Source organism: Dendropsophus ebraccatus, chromosome 8 (genome assembly GCF_027789765.1).
Source record: "Dendropsophus ebraccatus isolate aDenEbr1 chromosome 8, aDenEbr1.pat, whole genome shotgun sequence".
NCBI classification, from domain to species: Eukaryota; Metazoa; Chordata; class Amphibia; order Anura; family Hylidae; genus Dendropsophus; species Dendropsophus ebraccatus.
In genome coordinates this window covers 84,565,491-84,584,764 of record NC_091461.1, presented here as the reverse complement: position 1 = coordinate 84,584,764, position 19,274 = coordinate 84,565,491, and the positions used below count along the sequence as shown (strand labels likewise).

General features: G+C 45.2%; 1 protein-coding gene across 2 annotated transcripts in view; it reads right to left on the bottom strand.

The window, feature by feature from the left end:
• The window catches only part of OSBP (oxysterol binding protein), a 39,537-nt gene extending 30,446 nt beyond the window's left edge, over positions 1 to 9,091 (bottom strand). Inside the window, exons 1-2 of one of the 2 annotated variants that reach the window (XM_069980802.1) lie at positions 8,725 to 8,793; positions 4,373 to 4,482 (exon numbers count right to left, since the gene is read on the bottom strand). Coding sequence is in view for 1 of the 2 variants with exons in the window: in XM_069980801.1 (XP_069836902.1) it covers positions 8,725 to 9,011 (287 nt within the window). In the remaining variant the exon portion in view is untranslated. Of the gene's footprint in view, positions 1 to 4,372; positions 4,483 to 8,724 lie in introns of both variants that reach the window. The other variant, XM_069980801.1, reaches the window with a different exon arrangement.
• Positions 9,092 to 19,274: the final 10,183 nt, after the last annotated feature.

Genomic DNA, 19,274 nt, shown 5'->3' with positions numbered 1-19,274 from the left:
TCGTGGCTTATCCTAAATTATATATCAGAAATTTTTTTTTATGAAAAGTGATAAAAAAAAGTTTTCTTTTACACCAATATGAAACCAGTAAAAACTATAGCACATGGGCAAATAATGAGCCCCTAACCAGCCCTGTAGGTGGGGAAAAAAAAATGTTATGGCTTTTAGAAGGCGAGGGGAAACATTGCTTCAATTTGACCTGGACATCCATGCACCTTTGGTCATGAAGAGGTTAAGAAAAGAAATGGTAGGCGATATTCCTTTCAATTCTAGAGAAAATTGCAAGTTGTGAAAAATTGTGATTTCTCTCTTTGTGTTACCTTCTAGGAGTATAACACCATACAAACATAATGGAGAGGGCACAGCAAGGTTGTGATTTTTGGCAGAGTGCTAGGAAGGGGGAGGATGAAAGTAGTAACATGCTATCAACTTCCCTGCTCCAGCGCAGTGCTGGTATTGCACAGCTCCGGTCCCGGCCACTTCTAGGGCTGAACAGGAACCTGGAAGTGACGTGTTAGGCCCGCTCAGCCAGTCAGTGGTAGAAGCGGGACCCCAGTGCAGACGCTGACTGGCTGAGCAGGCCTAACATGTCACGTCCCCTCTGCTCAGACCCAGATGCGGCCAGGATCAGGGGATCGGAGCATTCGGATACCACCCTAGCCTGGAACTCTCCTTAAATGCGTAAATCATTCAGCATGTAGTCTTCATACATGTCACTGTAGCTTGCTTCTTCTCTGTATAAGTTAGGACAGGTATCTGTCCTAATTTATACCATTTATTTCAATCACCTAAACATTGTTCGGGCCAGTTTCTACAGGGGTATTCCAATAGTCAATTGCCTGGTCTGCTTCAATACGGAGTGCTGTTAAATTTATGTATACCAGAAGAAATTGGTCTGAACAGTCTCATTAAGCTATGACACCGCAATGAATGGCACCCGCTGCCCTATATCATAATATACATCGGCATCCTGTTCTTGGTGGGATGCCAACATATACCAGCAAGATGTTCACTAATGAGGGAGTGAAAAGGTTAAACAAAGAGTAACTCCTGTAGGAGTTTCCAGGGAATCCCATCCCCTCTCAGTGGCAAGCAGTGATCTCTCCAGTGTGATAAAACTAGGTTAGCCTCTGGTATTAAAGTGCACAGAATTCAAAGACTGAAAAGCAGCTACAATGCACTGGAAACAGTCAGCAATCCGTCTTATCTTTCTCTATGGCAGCATCCATCAGTCTTCTGTGACATCAGAATCAGTGATGACCTGGAGAAACCATCTGTATGGCATCAGTGATGCAGCCACAAAAATGGATAGGAAGGTAATAAATAGTGACCGGGAGGTGCCTGTCTTGGGCTTGTTAGGCACAGCTTAAGTGAAAATGGACAGCACATGGATGGAGCATATGTATGTAGTCTGTTTAAATGGGTTATATATGAAGACCAACATTCTTTTACGCTGATCTTGAATTAGGCCATGCCCCTTTCCCCCTGGTTGAGGCACACGCCTCTTACTGAATCTGCATGGCCGGGTGACCGAACCTGCCGGCCAGGCAACCGGACCTGCTTCCAGCAGGTGTAGATTTGGATTGTTATTTATGCTTGCGAGCAGCCGTAAATCATGATAGATGAGGCGCAGGAGGAGACCAACAGCATAGTGCCAACAAATTCGGCAGTGTTATTTTTATTTTTTATGACACAGGAGTTACATTTACATTCACACATTACAGAATTAAGTTATATACAAAAGCAGTGAGAGACCTGCGCAGAAGAGCTCACAGACTAGGAGGACAGGGGGAGACACAAGAGACAGCAAGTGCTTTATTTGCAGATGGTCCAGCCATTATACATTGAATCAGAAAGTGCCTATAAGTGTTGTGTGAGCCAGTCACCCGCTAATCACCGAGTACAGGTACAAAGTGCATAGAACCATCAGATATCTACAGTAAAATGGTGAGGGGACAGCAGAAGGGGAGACAAATGTTATAAGCGTGTCTGAAGAGATGAGTTTTTAGGGCTTGCTTGAAACTGTGTTGAGAATGAGCCTAATGTCTTTGGGTAGGGCATTCCAGAGAACTGGTGCAGCACGGGAGGAGTCTTGGAGGTGGGAGTGAGAGGATCTGGATATGAAAAAGATATTAGGTTAAGATCAATAGTAGAATGTAAAGCACGGGTAGGATGGTAGGAGACGTGTGAGGAGATGTATGGAGGGGCAGAATTGTGAAGAGCTTTATAGGTGAGGGTGACACATCATTGTACCAGCTGGAAGGAAAGAGGAGTCTGGTTGCTGCGTTCAGGATATACTGGAAAGGGGAGAGTTGAGAGGAAGACCGATTAGTCAAGATGAGAATGGATAAGGGAGACAGAGTCTGAGCTGCGTCAATGATAGGAAATGGGTAGATTCTGTAGATGTTTTAGAGGTGTAGGTGATAGGAGTGTGCAAAAGCTTGAACGTAAGGAGTAAAAGATACATCAGAACCCCCAGACATCGAGCCTGATGCATAAGAGTTATGCTAGTACCACAGACAGAGCGAGATGTCAGGATGAGGTTGGTTAGAGGAAGGGAAAAAAACTAATGGTGTGTTTACACAGATTTATCTGACAGATCTTTGAAGCCAAAGCCAGAAACAGACTATAAACAGAGAACAGGTCATAAAGGAAAGTCTGGGATACAGCCTCTTTTCAAATCCATTCCTGTCTTTGGCTTCAAAAATCTGTCAGATAAATCCCTTTGTGTAAACGCACCATTAGTCACTGGTGTTGTGTAGAAATGCAGGGGTGAAGTCACTGGAAGTGGTCTATAGCTGGGTGTCATCAGTATAGAGATGGTATTGAAGGCCAAACCTACTGATAGTCTGTCCGATGGGGGCTGTATAGGAGAGGAAGAGGAGGGAGACCCAGGACTGGTCCCTGGGGAACCTTGACAGTAAGGAAAATAGTTAAATTGTTTGCATTTAAAGGATAATCGTCCTGCTGCCGGCATGATGTTGCTACATCATGCCATCCAAGGAAACAGACCAGGGTTTGCTTTCAATGTCTGTGTCCATGCTTCACAAACAGAACACGAGACGTGTAAATGCAGCCTTAGCGGCAAGAACGGGGACCACACAGGAGAGATGCCTAATGACCAGATGATTGTTTGGCCTTCAGTTATTGAAGGTGTATGGACAATTTGAGGCCTCATCTACGCATCAGTTTTTTCGGTCAGTAAATCAGGAACCCAACATATGCTAAATTAAAAAAGTGAAAGTGAAACTATCAGAACACATATGAAGAATGGGAGCTTCTTAAAGTAATATGTAGCCATTTTTATTACTCTAAAGTACATGTAGATAAACAACTTCACAAGTGTCAAGCAGTGTGTGAGTTCGTGATGGTATTAGGTCAAGAATTGTTCTGATAAACAGTGCATAGTCCTGCAAACCAAAGCCTAACTATAAATGTTCCAGCCAAGAGAGTGGATACGACTTGTATGAAGGAAGGCATGTCCAACCTGTGCGCAAATGTACTTACGCTTGTATTTACACCAGGCTGCTGACCCTGAAAGCTAGCAAGAATACTCTTGGGGCTTCTGTGTCTCTCTGAGATCACAGGCATCCCCAGGGCTTATAGACTGCCCTTGGAGTTGTGTGTAATCTCAGTGGGAGACGCAGAAGCCGATTCAGCTCTGCATGGCTGTGTCCCATGACCTGCCCCATACCTCTCCGCCAACCAGGAAGTGAGAGCGGGACGCAGCTATGCTAGCCATGGTCTTATTTTTCTCTATAGAGCCGCCTGAGACACCACAGTACAGCAACATAGAGAACAAATAGAGCCAGGGGGTCACACGCTGTCCGACGGCTCTATTTAAAACAAGGGAGCCAGGGGCCAATCTGCAGGTTGCCAGGGTGCATGGAGGTCAGATCTCTTACTTGTCCTAGGTTTCATTTGGAGAACTCCAATCTAAAACAGTAGATGTGATATTAAGAAAGTTTGTAGTTTACATTCTTTTTTTTTTTAGTTATGGTGGAAAACACGGCACTTCCTGTCTTCTAACTTTTTTCCCCTAAAAAACCCCCCAAACAGTCAGAAAACAGAAAGTCGTGAGTTTCCCAGGCTATGAGTGCTCACAGAGAGAAGGCAGTCATGTGATTGATGGACACATTGAGCCGTGACTCTCTCTACTGGCCGTCAGAAAATCTGCCTTCTGCAGACTGGACCTGGATTTCTGGTAAGTTCAGCTTTGTTTTACAGCATATCAACAACAAATGAGTGTAAGTTGCAAACTTGCTTTATTTCACATCTACTGTTGATTTAGATCTTGAAAGTTATAACAGAACCACTTACATGCTACAGCATTGTTCTGGTTTTTAACCCTATCGGCTCCTCCACCAATTACCTCTGATGTTCTTTCTGAGGCAGCCCGCAAGTTGAAAGATGTGCGGGGCTCAGTGTCCAGGTTGGAAGTTTGTCACTGCAGAAGCCAGTTAGACATAAGTGTCCTGTGTTCTGGAATTTAAAAAGGGTTATCCAGCGCTACAAAAACATGGCCACTTTTCCCCCTCTCTTGTCACCAGTTCAGGTGTTTGCAATTAAGCTTCATTTACTTCAATGGAACTGAGTTTGAAACCCCATTCAATCAGGATGCATACAAGGCTACAGGGGAATAATCTACATGTGGAGGTGCTTAGTACAGGGGGATTGCCTACAGGAGGGGGTGGGTTCCCTATAAACAGGGGGGGATTATGTACAGAAGAAATTACCTACAGGAGATGGGGGTTTACTTCCAGAGGGAATGACTTCATAGGCGGTTACCTATAGGGGGTGCCCACTACTGGGAGATGTTCATGGGGGAGGAGTTACTACAGTAGTCTTTCAAAATTCTGTGGGCAGAGAACAGTGCCTTTAAGAAATGTTCTCTTCTCCTACGTCCAGAAGACTATGTCAGATCCGATGGACTAAGGTCAAGGAGGGGTGGGGGGGGTGTTTTTTTTTTCTTTTTTTTAAATGAAACAAAGATTTGCTGATATATTTATTTCCGCTTTTTTTTCTCTCAATTTAGAGGCTTAGTAATGGAAGCCATCTGATAGATGGCATCCATTACTAAGTTAATGCTTTAACATGGTTAATAGTTACCATCACATGCCCCAGTACCCACCACCACAGGAGTACTGGAAAGAGCTGGCTACCTTCAGTCCCAACACTTTTTAGGGGCTAAAGGCCCCCATACACTTTAGATTATTGTCGGCCAAACCCACCACTTGCATGTACGTGGCTGTTCTAAACCACCAACAAAAGTTTATGATGGTGGTGATAGCGGTCAGCTGTAATAAAAAAAGCACAGCCGACCCCTTTGTTCAGAAAGAGACGCTGCATTGAAAGTGCTCTAACTGCGGCTTACCCCTCCCCATAGACAACACAGTATGCGCTCAGCCGTACCGAACGTTTGTGTATGGGGAGGACTGGCAATTTAACTGGTGGTCGAACAAAGTTCGTCCAACAGTTATTAAAGGTGTATGGCAACCCTAACACTAAGGGCCCTATTACATGGAGCGATAATATGCTGAATGAGGCCGATTCAACAGTTAATCGCTCTGTGTAAGAGGATGTTCACACTGCGCAAATGTGGCGGATGCTGCCTACCTCAGTGGGAGAGGGTTTGCACGACTTGGCTCCTGCTGCTCTCCGCTCAAAGAATTGACATGTCAATTCTTTGAGCAGAGGCGCACGAGCCCTCCCCCAGAGAAACAGGGTCACACTGAGGCAGGCTGCCACATTTGCGCAGTGTAAACATGCCCTAATAAAGACAACGATTAGTCGAGGAGCTGATCATCATCTAATGATCAAAGTTGATCATTAGACGTCTAATGATCAAAGAGTGTCACTGTCATTATTATTATTATTTTATTTTTTTGCAGAAATCAATAGTACAGGCGATTTTAAAGAAACTTTGTAATTGGGTTTATTAGCCAAAAAATGCATTTTTATCATGAAAAAGCAGTTTGAAGCTCTCCCCCGTTTTCATTGTTCTCTACGGAGAGATGAGGCACCAAAACATGACAACAAAGAGTTAATTTACAGCTAAATCACCAGGCTCTCACCTCTCTGACCTCTGAATTGGGGCTCAGTGGCTTCCTGTGGTGTAATCCTTTGTTCTCTGCTCTCTGCTGCTGACTAGTCCCCCTCTCTCCTCCTCCCCCCTCCATAGCACAGACAGGATCAGACTGATGTAAAACAGTTGAGATTTCCTGATTCTGAGCAGTGGACGACAGAGAGGAGAAGAGAGGAGGGGGGGGACCTGGGGAAAGTCTTTTTAAATGCAGATAATGGCATATTTGCCTTATAAACCCAAATACAAAGTTTCTTAAAATCGCCTGGACTATTGATTAACGACAGTGAGTCTTTAAAAATAGTGTCGGTTTTAAGGAGTATACACACTGTAGGTACAGGAGAGGGGTGGCAGTGAGGAGTACATTGTAGGTAAAGGTGAGGGGTGACAGGTAGCAGTGAAGAGTACACTGTAGGTACAGGAGAGGGGTGACAGGTAGCAGTGAAGAGTACACTGTAGGTACAGGAGAGGGGTGACAGGTAGCAGTGAAGAGTACACTGTAGGTACAGGAGAGGGGTGACAGGTAGCAGTGAAGAGTACACTGTAGGTACAGGAGAGGGGTGACAGGTAGCAGTGAAGAGTACACTGACAGGTACAGGAGAGGGGTGACAGGTAGCAGTGAAGAGTACACTGACAGTGACAGGAGAGGGGTGACGGGTAGCAGTGAAGAGTACACTGACAGTGACAGGAGAGGGGTGACGGGTAGCAGTGAAGAGTACACTGACAGTGACAGGAGAGGGGTGACGGGTAGCAGTGAAGAGTACACTGACAGTGACAGGAGAGGGGTGACGGGTAGCAGTGAAGAGTACACTGACAGTGACAGGAGAGGGGTGACGGGTAGCAGTGAAGAGTACACTGACAGTGACAGGAGAGGGGTGACGGGTAGCAGTGAAGAGTACACTGACAGTGACAGGAGAGGGGTGACGGGTAGCAGTGAAGAGTACACTGACAGTGACAGGAGAGGGGTGACGGGTAGCAGTGAAGAGTACACTGACAGTGACAGGAGAGGGGTGACGGGTAGCAGTGAAGAGTACACTGACAGTGACAGGAGAGGGGTGACGGGTAGCAGTGAAGAGTACACTGACAGTGACAGGAGAGGGGTGACGGGTAGCAGTGAAGAGTACACTGACAGTGACAGGAGAGGGGTGACGGGTAGCAGTGAAGAGTACACTGACAGTGACAGGAGAGGGGTGACGGGTAGCAGTGAGGAGTACACTGACAGTGACAGGAGAGGGGTGACGGGTAGCAGTGAGGAGTACACTGACAGTGACAGGAGAGGGGTGACGGGTAGCAGTGAGGAGTACACTGACAGTGACAGGAGAGGGGTGACGGGTAGCAGTGAGGAGTACACTGACAGTGACAGGAGAGGGGTGACGGGTAGCAGTGAGGAGTACACTGACAGTGACAGGAGAGGGGTGACGGGTAGCAGTGAGGAGTACACTGACAGTGACAGGAGAGGGGTGACGGGTAGCAGTGAGGAGTACACTGACAGTGACAGGAGAGGGGTGACGGGTAGCAGTGAGGAGTACACTGACAGTGACAGGAGAGGGGTGACGGGTAGCAGTGAGGAGTACACTGACAGTGACAGGAGAGGGGTGACGGGTAGCAGTGAGGAGTACACTGACAGTGACAGGAGAGGGGTGACGGGTAGCAGTGAGGAGTACACTGACAGTGACAGGAGAGGGGTGACGGGTAGCAGTGAGGAGTACACTGACAGTGACAGGAGAGGGGTGACGGGTAGCAGTGAGGAGTACACTGTAGGTACAGGACAGTGGTGACAGGTAGCAGTGAGGAGTACACTGTAGGTACAGGACAGTGGTGACAGGTAGCAGTGAGGAGTACACTGACGGTACAGGACAGTGGTGACAGGTAGCAGTGAGGAGTACACTGTAGGTACAGGACAGTGGTGACAGGTAGCAGTGAGGAGTACACTGTAGGTACAGGACAGTGGTGACAGGTAGCAGTGAGGAGTACACTGTAGGTACAGGACAGTGGTGACAGGTAGCAGTGAGGAGTACACTGACGGTACAGGACAGTGGTGACAGGTAGCAGTGAGGAGTACACTGACGGTACAGGACAGTGGTGACAGGTAGCAGTGAGGAGTACACTGACGGTACAGGACAGTGGTGACAGGTAGCAGTGAGGAGTACACTGACGGTACAGGACAGTGGTGACAGGTAGCAGTGAGGAGTACACTGACGGTACAGGACAGTGGTGACAGGTAGCAGTGAGGAGTACACTGACGGTACAGGACAGTGGTGACAGGTAGCAGTGGGGAGTACACTGACGGTACAGGACAGTGGTGACAGGTAGCAGTGGGGAGTACACTGTAGGTACAGGACAGTGGTGACAGGTAGCAGTGAGGAGTACACTGTAGGTACAGGACAGTGGTGACAGGTAGCAGTGGGGAGTACACTGTAGGTACAGGACAGTGGTGACAGGTAGCAGTGAGGAGTACACTGTAGGTACAGGACAGTGGTGACAGGTAGCAGTGAGGAGTACACTGTAGGTACAGGACAGTGGTGACAGGTAGCAGTGAGGAGTACACTGTAGGTACAGGACAGTGGTGACAGGTAGCAGTGAGGAGTACACTGTACAGGACAAAAAACAACAAGCCATAAAGGAGTGAAGCGTTAGGTTACCGGTAATAGGACAGGAGGCCATTGCTGAGGACGAACCACCTCCGCTGGTAGCCCTTGATATAGTTGGTCCACTTAAAGAGCCAGCCTTCCCGAGCTGAGCCGGAAGCTGAGCCCGACGAGCTGCTGGAGCTTTCCCGGGGTGGTGCCGGGCCAGAGCCAGGCGGCGGCGGGGCCGGTGGAAGCGGAGGGATAGATCCAGGACCCGGTCCGGAAGGGGGCGGTGGAGGGGGAGACAGGGAGGGGGATACCGAACCGGAACCGGCAGAACCCGCGCGCACCTCCGCCATCAGGAGACACCGAGGCGGACGAGCCGGAACCGGGGCACCGGAACCAGAAGACACGTCATGGACGGATGGGTGTGCGAGGTAGAGGCGGAGATTAGTTTCAGAGGAAGTCCGGTTAATGGGAGGTTGATGGATACTGGCGCCGCCATTTTATACTGGGTAGTAATAGGCATTACAGTGAGGTAGAAGTTCGGCCGGTAGGGCGGCGACACGGCTGTAGGCCCTGTGATGGGGATATGCTTGTAGGAGCGCCGATCAGTATAGCGGCAGATGAGCCTAGACACAACCAGGACTATATACCTCAGCAGTGTATCCTCCACCAACAGCCCAGTATAGAGGCAGATGAGCCCAGGACTATATACCTCAGCAGTGTATCCTCCACCAACAGCCCAGTATAGAGGCAGATGAGCCCAGGACTATATACCTCAGCCGTGTATCCTCCACCAGCAGCCCAGTATAGCGGTAGATGAGCCCAGGACTATATACCTCAGCAGTGTATCCTCCACCAACAGCCCAGTATAGAGGCAGATGAGCCCAGGACTATATACCTCAGCCGTGTATCCTCCACCATCATCCCAGTATAGAGGCAGATGAGCCCAGGACTATATACCTCAGCCGTGTATCCTCCACCAACAGCCCAGTATAGAAGCAGATGAGCCCAGGACTATATACCTCAGCCGTGTATCCTCCACCATCATCCCAGTATAGAGGCAGATGAGCCCAGGACTATATACCTCAGCCGTGTATCCTCCACCAACAGCCCAGTATAGAAGCAGATGAGCCCAGGACTATATACCTCAGCCGTGTATCCTCCACCATCATCCCAGTATAGAGGCAGATGAGCCCAGGACTATATACCTCAGCCGTGTATCCTCCACCAACAGCCCAGTATAGAGGCAGATGAGCCCAGGACTATATACCTCAGCAGTGTATCCTCCACCAACAGCCCAGTATAGAGGCAGATGAGCCCAGGACTATATACCTCAGCAGTGTATCCTCCACCAACAGCCCAGTATAGAGGCAGATGAGCCCAGGACTATATACCTCAGCAGTGTATCCTCCACCAACAGCCCAGTATAGAGGCAGATGAGCCCAGGACTATATACCTTGTCGAGGTGCCTTCCCAAAGAAGGCCTACTGTTGTTGGCTGTTTCCTAATTGAGTTGGAGAATGGGTCCAGATCCCCTCTCCCACACCATGCACTTAGAATGAAGACACAGACAACGTATCTTGCAAACAAGTCTGGTGTGCTCCCATCTCTGAGAACCCACCTTTTTATACAGGAAAAACCAATGGATATGAATGTAAAATGCAAAGTCATACACTATATACGTCATCAACTTCAAAAAACTAATAACTATGGATATATTTTGACAGATATGGTATACAATAAGATTAAATGTTCAATTAAAATTGTTTACATAAGGATGTTGATACATACATAAGGATGCTAAAAAACATTTGTTATCTGCTTATGAGAATTATAGAATAACATTTATTATCTGCTGGGAACAGGTTTATTATCTGCTGGGAACAGGTTTATTCACATAGGAGAGTTCCATAATCTCGAGACCAGCTGTATATCCTTGAACAAGTTCAGTGAAAGTTCCATGAGAAAAAGTCTTATTGTTTCTTTCAAACTTTGGATGGAAAAGGATTTATTTTTCTTTCAAACTTTGGATGGATTAACTAATTCCTCTCAACCTCAGCAGTGTATCCTCCACCAACAGCCCAGTATAAAGGCAGATGAGCCCAGGACTATCTACCTCAGCAGTGTATCCTCCACCAACAGCCCAGTATAAAGGCAGATGAGCCCAGGAATATCTACCTCAGCAGTGTATCCTCCACCAACAGCCCAGTATAAAGGCAGATGAGCCCAGGACTATCTACCTCAGCAGTGTATCCTCCACCAACAGCCCAGTATAAAGGCAGATGAGCCCAGGACTATCTACCTCAACAGTGCAGATGTGTAATTTACTTCTATTTAAAAAAAATCTCAAGTCTTCCCCTATTTATCAGCTGCTGTATGACCTGCAGGAAATGTTTTATTTTCAGTCTGACACAGTGCTCTCTGCTGACATCTCTGGCTGAGACAGGAACTCTGTCTCGGTTATTTATGACTCCCAATAGAAAATCTCTCCTGGACAATTCCTGTCTCGGCCAGAGATGTGTATGGGAAGTATGGGAAGACTTGAAATTTTTTAATAGAAGTAAATTACAAATCTATATAACTTTCTGACTCCAGTTGATTTCAAAGAAAAAGATTTTCGCTGGACAACCCCTTAAACGTAGTATAACTCCAAGGAAATCAAATTTCTGTGAAATCAAATTGTCCACTTAAGAAGCAATACTGACAGTTAATTTCACATGCTGTTGTGCAAATGGAATAGACAACAGGTTGAAACTAGATTTTCATTTCCAGGAAAATACATAGGGGGAGATTTATCAAACATGGTGTAAAGTGAAACTGGCTCAGTTGCCCCTAGCAACCAATCAGATTCCACCTTTCATTTTCCAAAGAGTCTGTCAGGAATGAAAGTTGGAATCTGATTGGTTGCTAGCGGAAACTGAGCCAGTTTCACTTTACACCATGCTTGATAAATCTCCCCCATAGTGCTTGAAAAAATCATCCCTTGAAGAGCGACTTTGGTGTCAACCCTTTAAGAGTGACTTTGGCCCTGACCCTTTAAGAACAACTTTAGGACTGTCCCTTTAAGAGTGATTTATGTACCATCCCATTAAGAACAACTTATGTTCCATCCCTTTAAGGGTCTGTTCACATGTACAGACTCGCTGCGTATTTATCGCTGCTATTTTCTCGCACATAAATCCACAGTGATACTGATTGCTATCAAGTCAATGTATGTGTATTCTCGCTGCGTGTTTGGTGCGATTTTTACATGCGAGTTTTGATTTTCACAGGCGAGTTCAACACCACAAAAAACGCAGCTACTTTCGTGCGAGTTTGATGCGAGTTCTGTGCGAGTTTTACGCAGCGAGTCTGTGTGTGTGAACAGACCCTAAGAGTGACTTTGGTATTGGCCCATTTAGGGTAGCTTTACAAACACCGTATCGCAGCGGATCCGGATTTCATCTAAATAACTTAAAGGACAACTCCCGCGGGACCCCAAAAAAAAACAAAAACACAGACACTCACAGACACCATACTCACCATCTCTCCGGTGACGATCGCCACTCGATTCGCCCGCCGTCCGCCTCTCCGTCGCCGCCGTCCGCCATCCAGCGATGTCTCCGACTTCCGGGTCCAGGGGATGGAAAAGGCTGCCAGTGCGCTTGCGCACCGGCAGCCTTTTCATTGGCTGGAGCGCATCACATGGCTTCCAGCAAGCTCAGCCAATCAGGGCTGAGCAAGCTGGAAGCCATGTGATGCGCTCCAGCCAATGAAAAGGCTGCTGGTGCGCATGTGCACCAGCAGCCTTTTCATCCCCATTCACTTTGCATGAAGACGCCGAGGAGGAAGAAGACCCGGACCGCCCCTGGGCTCTGACGTCGTCGTCACCAGATGCCGCCCCGGAGAAGAGGACCGTGACGATCGTAATAGGTAATGTATACATTCTTTAACTTCCGGGGTGGGGGGTCGGGGGTCCGAAAGTGGGGGAAGGGGACCAGGCCGGGTATTTAACCACATTACAAAGTTATATAACTTTGCAATGTGTGTTAAATGAGCAAAAAAAAATTTTTGTGGGAGTTGTCCTTTAACACAGCAACAAATCTGCACCATCAAATTTGCTGCGGATCTGCTGCTGATCCGGTGTGTGTGAAGGCACCCTAACAGTGACTTTGGTACTGTCCTTTTAAGAGCTACTTTGGTAGCGTGCTTTTAAGAGTCACTTATGTAATGTCCCTTTAAGTGCGACTTTGGTACCTTCCCTTTTAAAGCGACTTTGGTACCGCCCCTTTTAGAGCAACTTTGGTACTGTCCCTTTATAAGCAAATGTCGCCCTGGCCTTTTAAGAGCGAGTTTGATACCAGCACTTTAAGAGCGGTTTTGTTCGAGATTATTACAAAGACAAATTTTAAGACTGTAGATTCTAATATTTTTTTTAGATTTTTATAATAAGTGGATAAAAAATATCCATTATTGTCAATTTTCCGTATACGGAAGAATTGTACGAATATTGAGCACAAGCACAAATCTTGAAAAAAAGATTATCTGAAAAAGTTTACTCGAAAACACTAGTGAAAGAAGCTGCTATAATATCCGAGGATAGCTCAGACCGTTGGTCATTATTATGCAAAAGGGAATCCTATTGAATATACACACTCCAAACATTGGTCTCTGATTGCCTTAAAGGGGTTGTCCGGCGAAAAAAATTATTCACAGAATAACACACATTACAAAGTTATACAACTTTGTAATGTATGTTATGTCTGTGAATGGCCCCCTTCCCCGTGTCCCACCACCCCCACCCGTGTACCCGGAAGTGTGGTGCGCTATACATTACCTGTCACGTGCCGACCACGGTCTCCGATCCTCAGCAGTGACGTCTTCTTCGGGAGGCCAGCGGATCTTCCCGAGTGCTGGCCACCCTCTGCAGCGTCATCCGAAGCTCAGCCGCGATTGGCTGAGCATAACTGTGCTCAGCCAATCGCGGCTGAGCAGCTGATGACGTGGCCGCGTCATCAGCCGCTCAGCCGCGATTGGCTGAGCACAGTTATGCTCAGCCAATCGCGGCTGAGCTTCGGATGACGCTGCAGAGGGCGGCCAGCACTCGGGAAGATCCGCCGGACTCACGAAGAAGACGTCACTGCTGACGATCGGAGACCGTGGACGACACGACATGCGGTGAGTATAATGCACCACACTTCCGGGTCTAGCGTGGGTGGGGGGAAACACGGGGAAGGGGGCCATTCACAGACATAACATACATTACAAAGTTGTATAACTTTGTAATGTGTGTTATTCTGTGAATAATTTTTTATCGCCGGACAACCCCTTTAATGAGTGTATTAAGCTAGCATAGTAAAACCACAGATGCATTTATCCCCTAAACTTCGGCTACTTACCATTAGGTGACACACAAACGTCTGTCTCAATGTTTCTGTCTATCATGTGCGCTGAGAATGCTTTAACCCCTTCCCGTCAGTCATATGTATATATACGTTCCTACTGCAATACCCCGTGCAGTAGGAATGTATATATACATTCCTGACTTCAGGGGCTTACTGATGTGTGTAGGAGCGCTGCAGTGAGAGCGGTCCAGCACACATCAGTGTGTCTGGAGGTAATGAGAGGCATCTGCGTCTCATTAACCCCTTAAACACTGCGATCTATAGCGATTGCGGCGTTTAAGGTACGCCATGCTGCGGTGGTCCCGATCAAATGTACTGACGGGCGGGGGTAAGTCACTTACCTCCATCCTGTTGGTTCGGCGATCTGTGCATAGAGTCTGCTCTCAGGCAGGCTCTATACATAGATCCCAGATAACACTGATCTATGCTATGCTATGGCATTAGAAAAAAAAGTGTAAAAAAAAAGTAATTAAAAAAAACCCTTATAAACCCTCCCTCCCAATAAAAGTTTACAATACCCCCCTTGCCCATTATAAAAAAAAAAAATTATATATATATATATATATATATATATATATATATATATATAAAATAAACATATTATATACGTAACGTGTGGAAATGTCCGATTGTCTAATTGTCTATTAAAATATAACATTATTGTTCCCGCACGATGAATGGCATAAATAAAAAAAAAACACACACACCAGAATTGCTGATTTTATTAAATTATGTATAAAAAAAAATTAATAAAAAGCGATCAAAATTTTTCTGTTACACTAATATGATAATAATAAAAACTAGAGATCAAGGTGCAAAAAATGACACCCCAACCAGCCCTGTAGGTGGAAAAATAAGGGTGCCTTCACACATACTGTATCGCTGCGTATTTATTGCACGAAACTTGCACAAAAGTAGCTGCGTTTTTTGTGGTGGTAAACTCTCCTGTAAAAATCAAAACTCGCATGTAAAAATCGCACCAAACACGCAGCGAGAATACACATACATTGACTTTATAGCAATCCGTTCCACTGTGGATTTATGTGAGAGAAACTCGCAGCGATAAAAACGCAGCGATACGGTACGTGTGAAGGCACCCTTAAAGCACTATGGCTCCTAGAAGGCGAGGAGGAACATTGCATTAATTTCACCCGGACATCAAAGGGTTCTGTCTTGAAGGGGTTAAAAACCAAAAGATAAAATTTAAGTACTATGTATTAGACTAATGGTTACTGTAACATTTTCTATTAGAATAGGTTCATATGCAGGTCCATGTGCACTGAGAATGCCCTAAAAATCAAAAGATACAAGTCAAGCACTACTTACTAGATTAATGGTTACTGTAACACTTTCCAATAGAACAGGTTCTACAATATAAAATACTTCTAATATAATTCTGTACAGCTTAGTCCAGTTCTGGCAAATACTATTTATATTTGTGCTACACATTTATTTATTTTCTATTTATTCACTACTGATGATGCCTGTTTGTTTATTTATATAAATATATATATATATATATGTATATATATGTTTACAATATATTCATATACATTTTTTATGTATTTAGCATCTTTATATATATTTATTTCAATTATATATAAATATATATTATATTTTTTTATTATACACTACCGTTCAAAAGTTTGGGGTCACATTGAAATGTCTTTATTTTTAAAGTAAAAGCACTCTACTTTTCAATGAAGATAACTTTAAACTAGTCCTAACTTTAAACAAATACACTCTATACATTGCTAATGTGGTAAATGACTATTCTAGCTGCAAATGTCTGGTTTTTGGTGCAATATCTACATAGGTGTATAGAGGCCCATTTCCAGCAGCTATCACTCCAGTGTTCTAATGGTACAATGTGTTTGCTCATTGGCTCAGAAGGCTAATTGATGATTAGAAAACCCTTGTACAATCATGTTCACACATCTGAAAACAGTCTAGCTCGTTACAGAAGCTACAAAACTGACCTTTCTTTGAGCAGATTGAGTTTTTGGAGCATCACATTTGTGGGGTCAATTAAACGCTCAAAATGGCCAAAAAAAGAGAACTTTCATCTGAAACTCGACAGTATATTCTTGTTCTTAGAAATGGAGGCTATTCCATGCGAGAAATTGCTAAGAAATTGAAGATTTCCTACAACGGTGTGTACTACTCCCTTCAGAGGACAGCACAAACAGGCTTTAACCAGAGTAGAAAATAAAGTAGGAGGCTGCGTTGCACAACTAAGCTAGAAGATAAGCACATTAGAGTCTCTAGTTTGAGAAACAGATGCCTCACAGGTCCCCAACTGGCATCTTCATTAAACATTACCCGCAAAACACCAGTGTCAACATCTACAGTGAAGAGGCGGCTGCAGGATTTTGGGCTTCAGGGCAGAGTGGCAAAGAAAAAGCCATATCTGAGACTGGCCAATAAAAGAAAAAGATTAAGATGGGCAAAAGAACACAGACATTGGACAGAGGAAGACTGGAAAAAAGTGTTGTGGATGGATGAATCCAAGTTTAAGGTGTTTGGATCTCAAAGAAGGTTTGTGAAACGCAGAACAAATGAAAAGATGCTGGAAGAATGCCTGACGCCATCTGTTAAGCATGGTGGAGGTAATGTGATGGTCTGGGGTTGCTTTGGTGCTGGTAAGGTGGGAGATTTGTACAGGATAAAAGGGATTCTGAACAAGGAAGGCTATCACTCAATTTTGCAACGCCATGCCATACCCAGTGGACAGCGCTCGATTGGAGCCAATTTCATCCTACAACAGGACAATGACCCTAAACACACCTCCAAATTGTGCAAGAACTATTTACAGCAGAAGCAGGCAGCTGGTGTTCTATCGGTAATGGAGTGGCCAGCGCAGTCACCAGATCTGAACCCCATTGAGCGGTTGTGGGAGCAGCTTGACCGTATGGTACGCCAGAAGTGCCCATCCAACCAATCCAATTTGTGGGAGCTGCTTCTAGAAGCGTGGGGTGCAATTTCTCCAGCTTACCTCAACAGATTAATAGCTAGAATGCCAAAGGTGTGCAATGCTGTAATTGCTGCAAAAGGAGGATTCTTTGACGAAAGCAAAGTTTGATGTAATCCATTTTCATTTAATTCAATTTAATTTAATTTTATCCTTTCTCTTTATATTATGAATAAACTTTAATGTATTTAATTTTATCTACACATATATCGTGCACTCCACCCATCCCACCCAGGTGGTGTAATTACTTTTGCCGGTATAAGATGGATCTTGCATGCCCAGAGCATAGGCATATTACATGCCATGGAGAGGCCATAGTACAGTGTAGGGTCTGCCCCGAGCATGAGGCCACCTTATCGTTGTGGGGTAGTTTACACTGTTTGCAAATGGTAAGCAAGAGCCTCATTATTTTTGTGGGAATTTTTTTTTTGTATTTGGGGGGGCTGCTTTCAACTATTTCTATGTTTGTAGTGGGTCTGTATCTTGCCATTGCGGTAAGCTGTTGCATTTTTCTGTGTTTTAGTGTATATTTTAGATGAGACCATAATACTCCCCTTAATGATCAGTCATATACTTACGGCATACCACTATTTTATATTCTAATATTTGATATTATTCTGATATTTAATGTATTATGAAATATTTAATGCAGAGTATATCACACATACTTTAGCAATGTTGACATGATTCGGACTATACAGCGCAATCTATCTGAGTCACGGGCTGTGCAGCACACAACCCAGCCAGTCCAGCCGCTCCTACACTCTTTCAAAACAGGATATGAGCGCCCCCCAGCTGAAACCAACAAAAGCTAGTCATACAAACATACTCTGCACTGCGCTCTCGATCTCTACCTGAGCAGGCACGGCATACCCGATCGGGCAACAAACATAAAATATGTGATTTTATTCAGCTACATGTTACTTATCCTAGTGGTGTTATTTGTATATAGCCATACAACTATTTCTTTTGATTGATGTCTATTGATGTTGCTTGATGGAACTTGTACTACTCGTTCGCACAGGGTAACCCGGAAGCGATCAACCGTCTTCTGAATCTGTAACACTTAAAGGGAGCCTATTGTCTTTTAGAGTTTATGCTTGATAAAGGCCATCTTAACATAGAGATTGGCCAAAACGCGTTGCAAATAAACTCATCACTTTGTAAAGATCCTCGTAGCATGATACCTGATACATGTGATACGTGCACGTTAAATATCACTGCAATCATCACACCTGCGCCGGTCCTTAGAGGGAATCCTTGGTCCTGGTCCTGCTCGGATCACCACTCTTACATTACTGACTCAGCTCTGCTGTATCATGCGGGTATCAGCTCTGGTACAACACTGACTCAGCTCTGCTGTAACATGCGGGTATCAGCTCTGCTACATCACTGACAGCTCTGCTGTATCATGTGAGTATCAGCTCTGCTACATCACTGACAGCTCTGCTGTATCATGTGAGTATCAGCTCTGCTACATTGCTGACTCGGCTCTGCTGTATCATGCGGGTATCTGCTCTTTTACATCACTGACTCAGCTCTGCTGTATCATGTGGTTATCAGCTCTGCTACATCAGTGACTCAGCTTTTCTGTATCATGCGGGTATCAGCTCTGCTACAACACTTACTCAGCTCTGCTGTATCATTCGGGTATCAGCTCTGCTACATCACTGACAGCTCTGCTGTATCATGCGAGTATCAGCTCTGCTACATTGCTGACTCAGCTCTGCTGTATCATGCGGGTATCTGCTCTTTTACATCACTAACTCAGCTCTGCTGTATCATGTGGTTATCAGCTCTGCTACATCACTGACTCAGCTTTTCTGTATCATGCGGGTATCAGCTCTTACAACACTTACTCAGCTCTGCTGTATCATTCGGGTATCAGCTCTTACAACACTTACTCAGCTCTGCTGTATCATTCGGGTATCAGCTCTGCTACATCACTGACAGCTCTGCTGTATGATGCGGGTATCAGCTCTGCTACATTACTGACTCAGCTCTGCTGTATCATGCGGGTATAAGCTCTGCTACATTACTAATATTAGGGGTTTTCATATGTAAATTTCTTAAAAATGACAGATCCAATCTAAACCAAAAATACCTTTCACCGCTGAGGGCTTCGAAACGCAGTTTTAACGGAGTCTGTGCCCAAAGCGGTTCAGGCTGTATTAATCGCAGAAGAATAGCTGGAAGAAGAAGCAGCGGAAAAAGAAGAATATGAATTACAATATAGTGCTTTTTTAAGCACTATAATTATG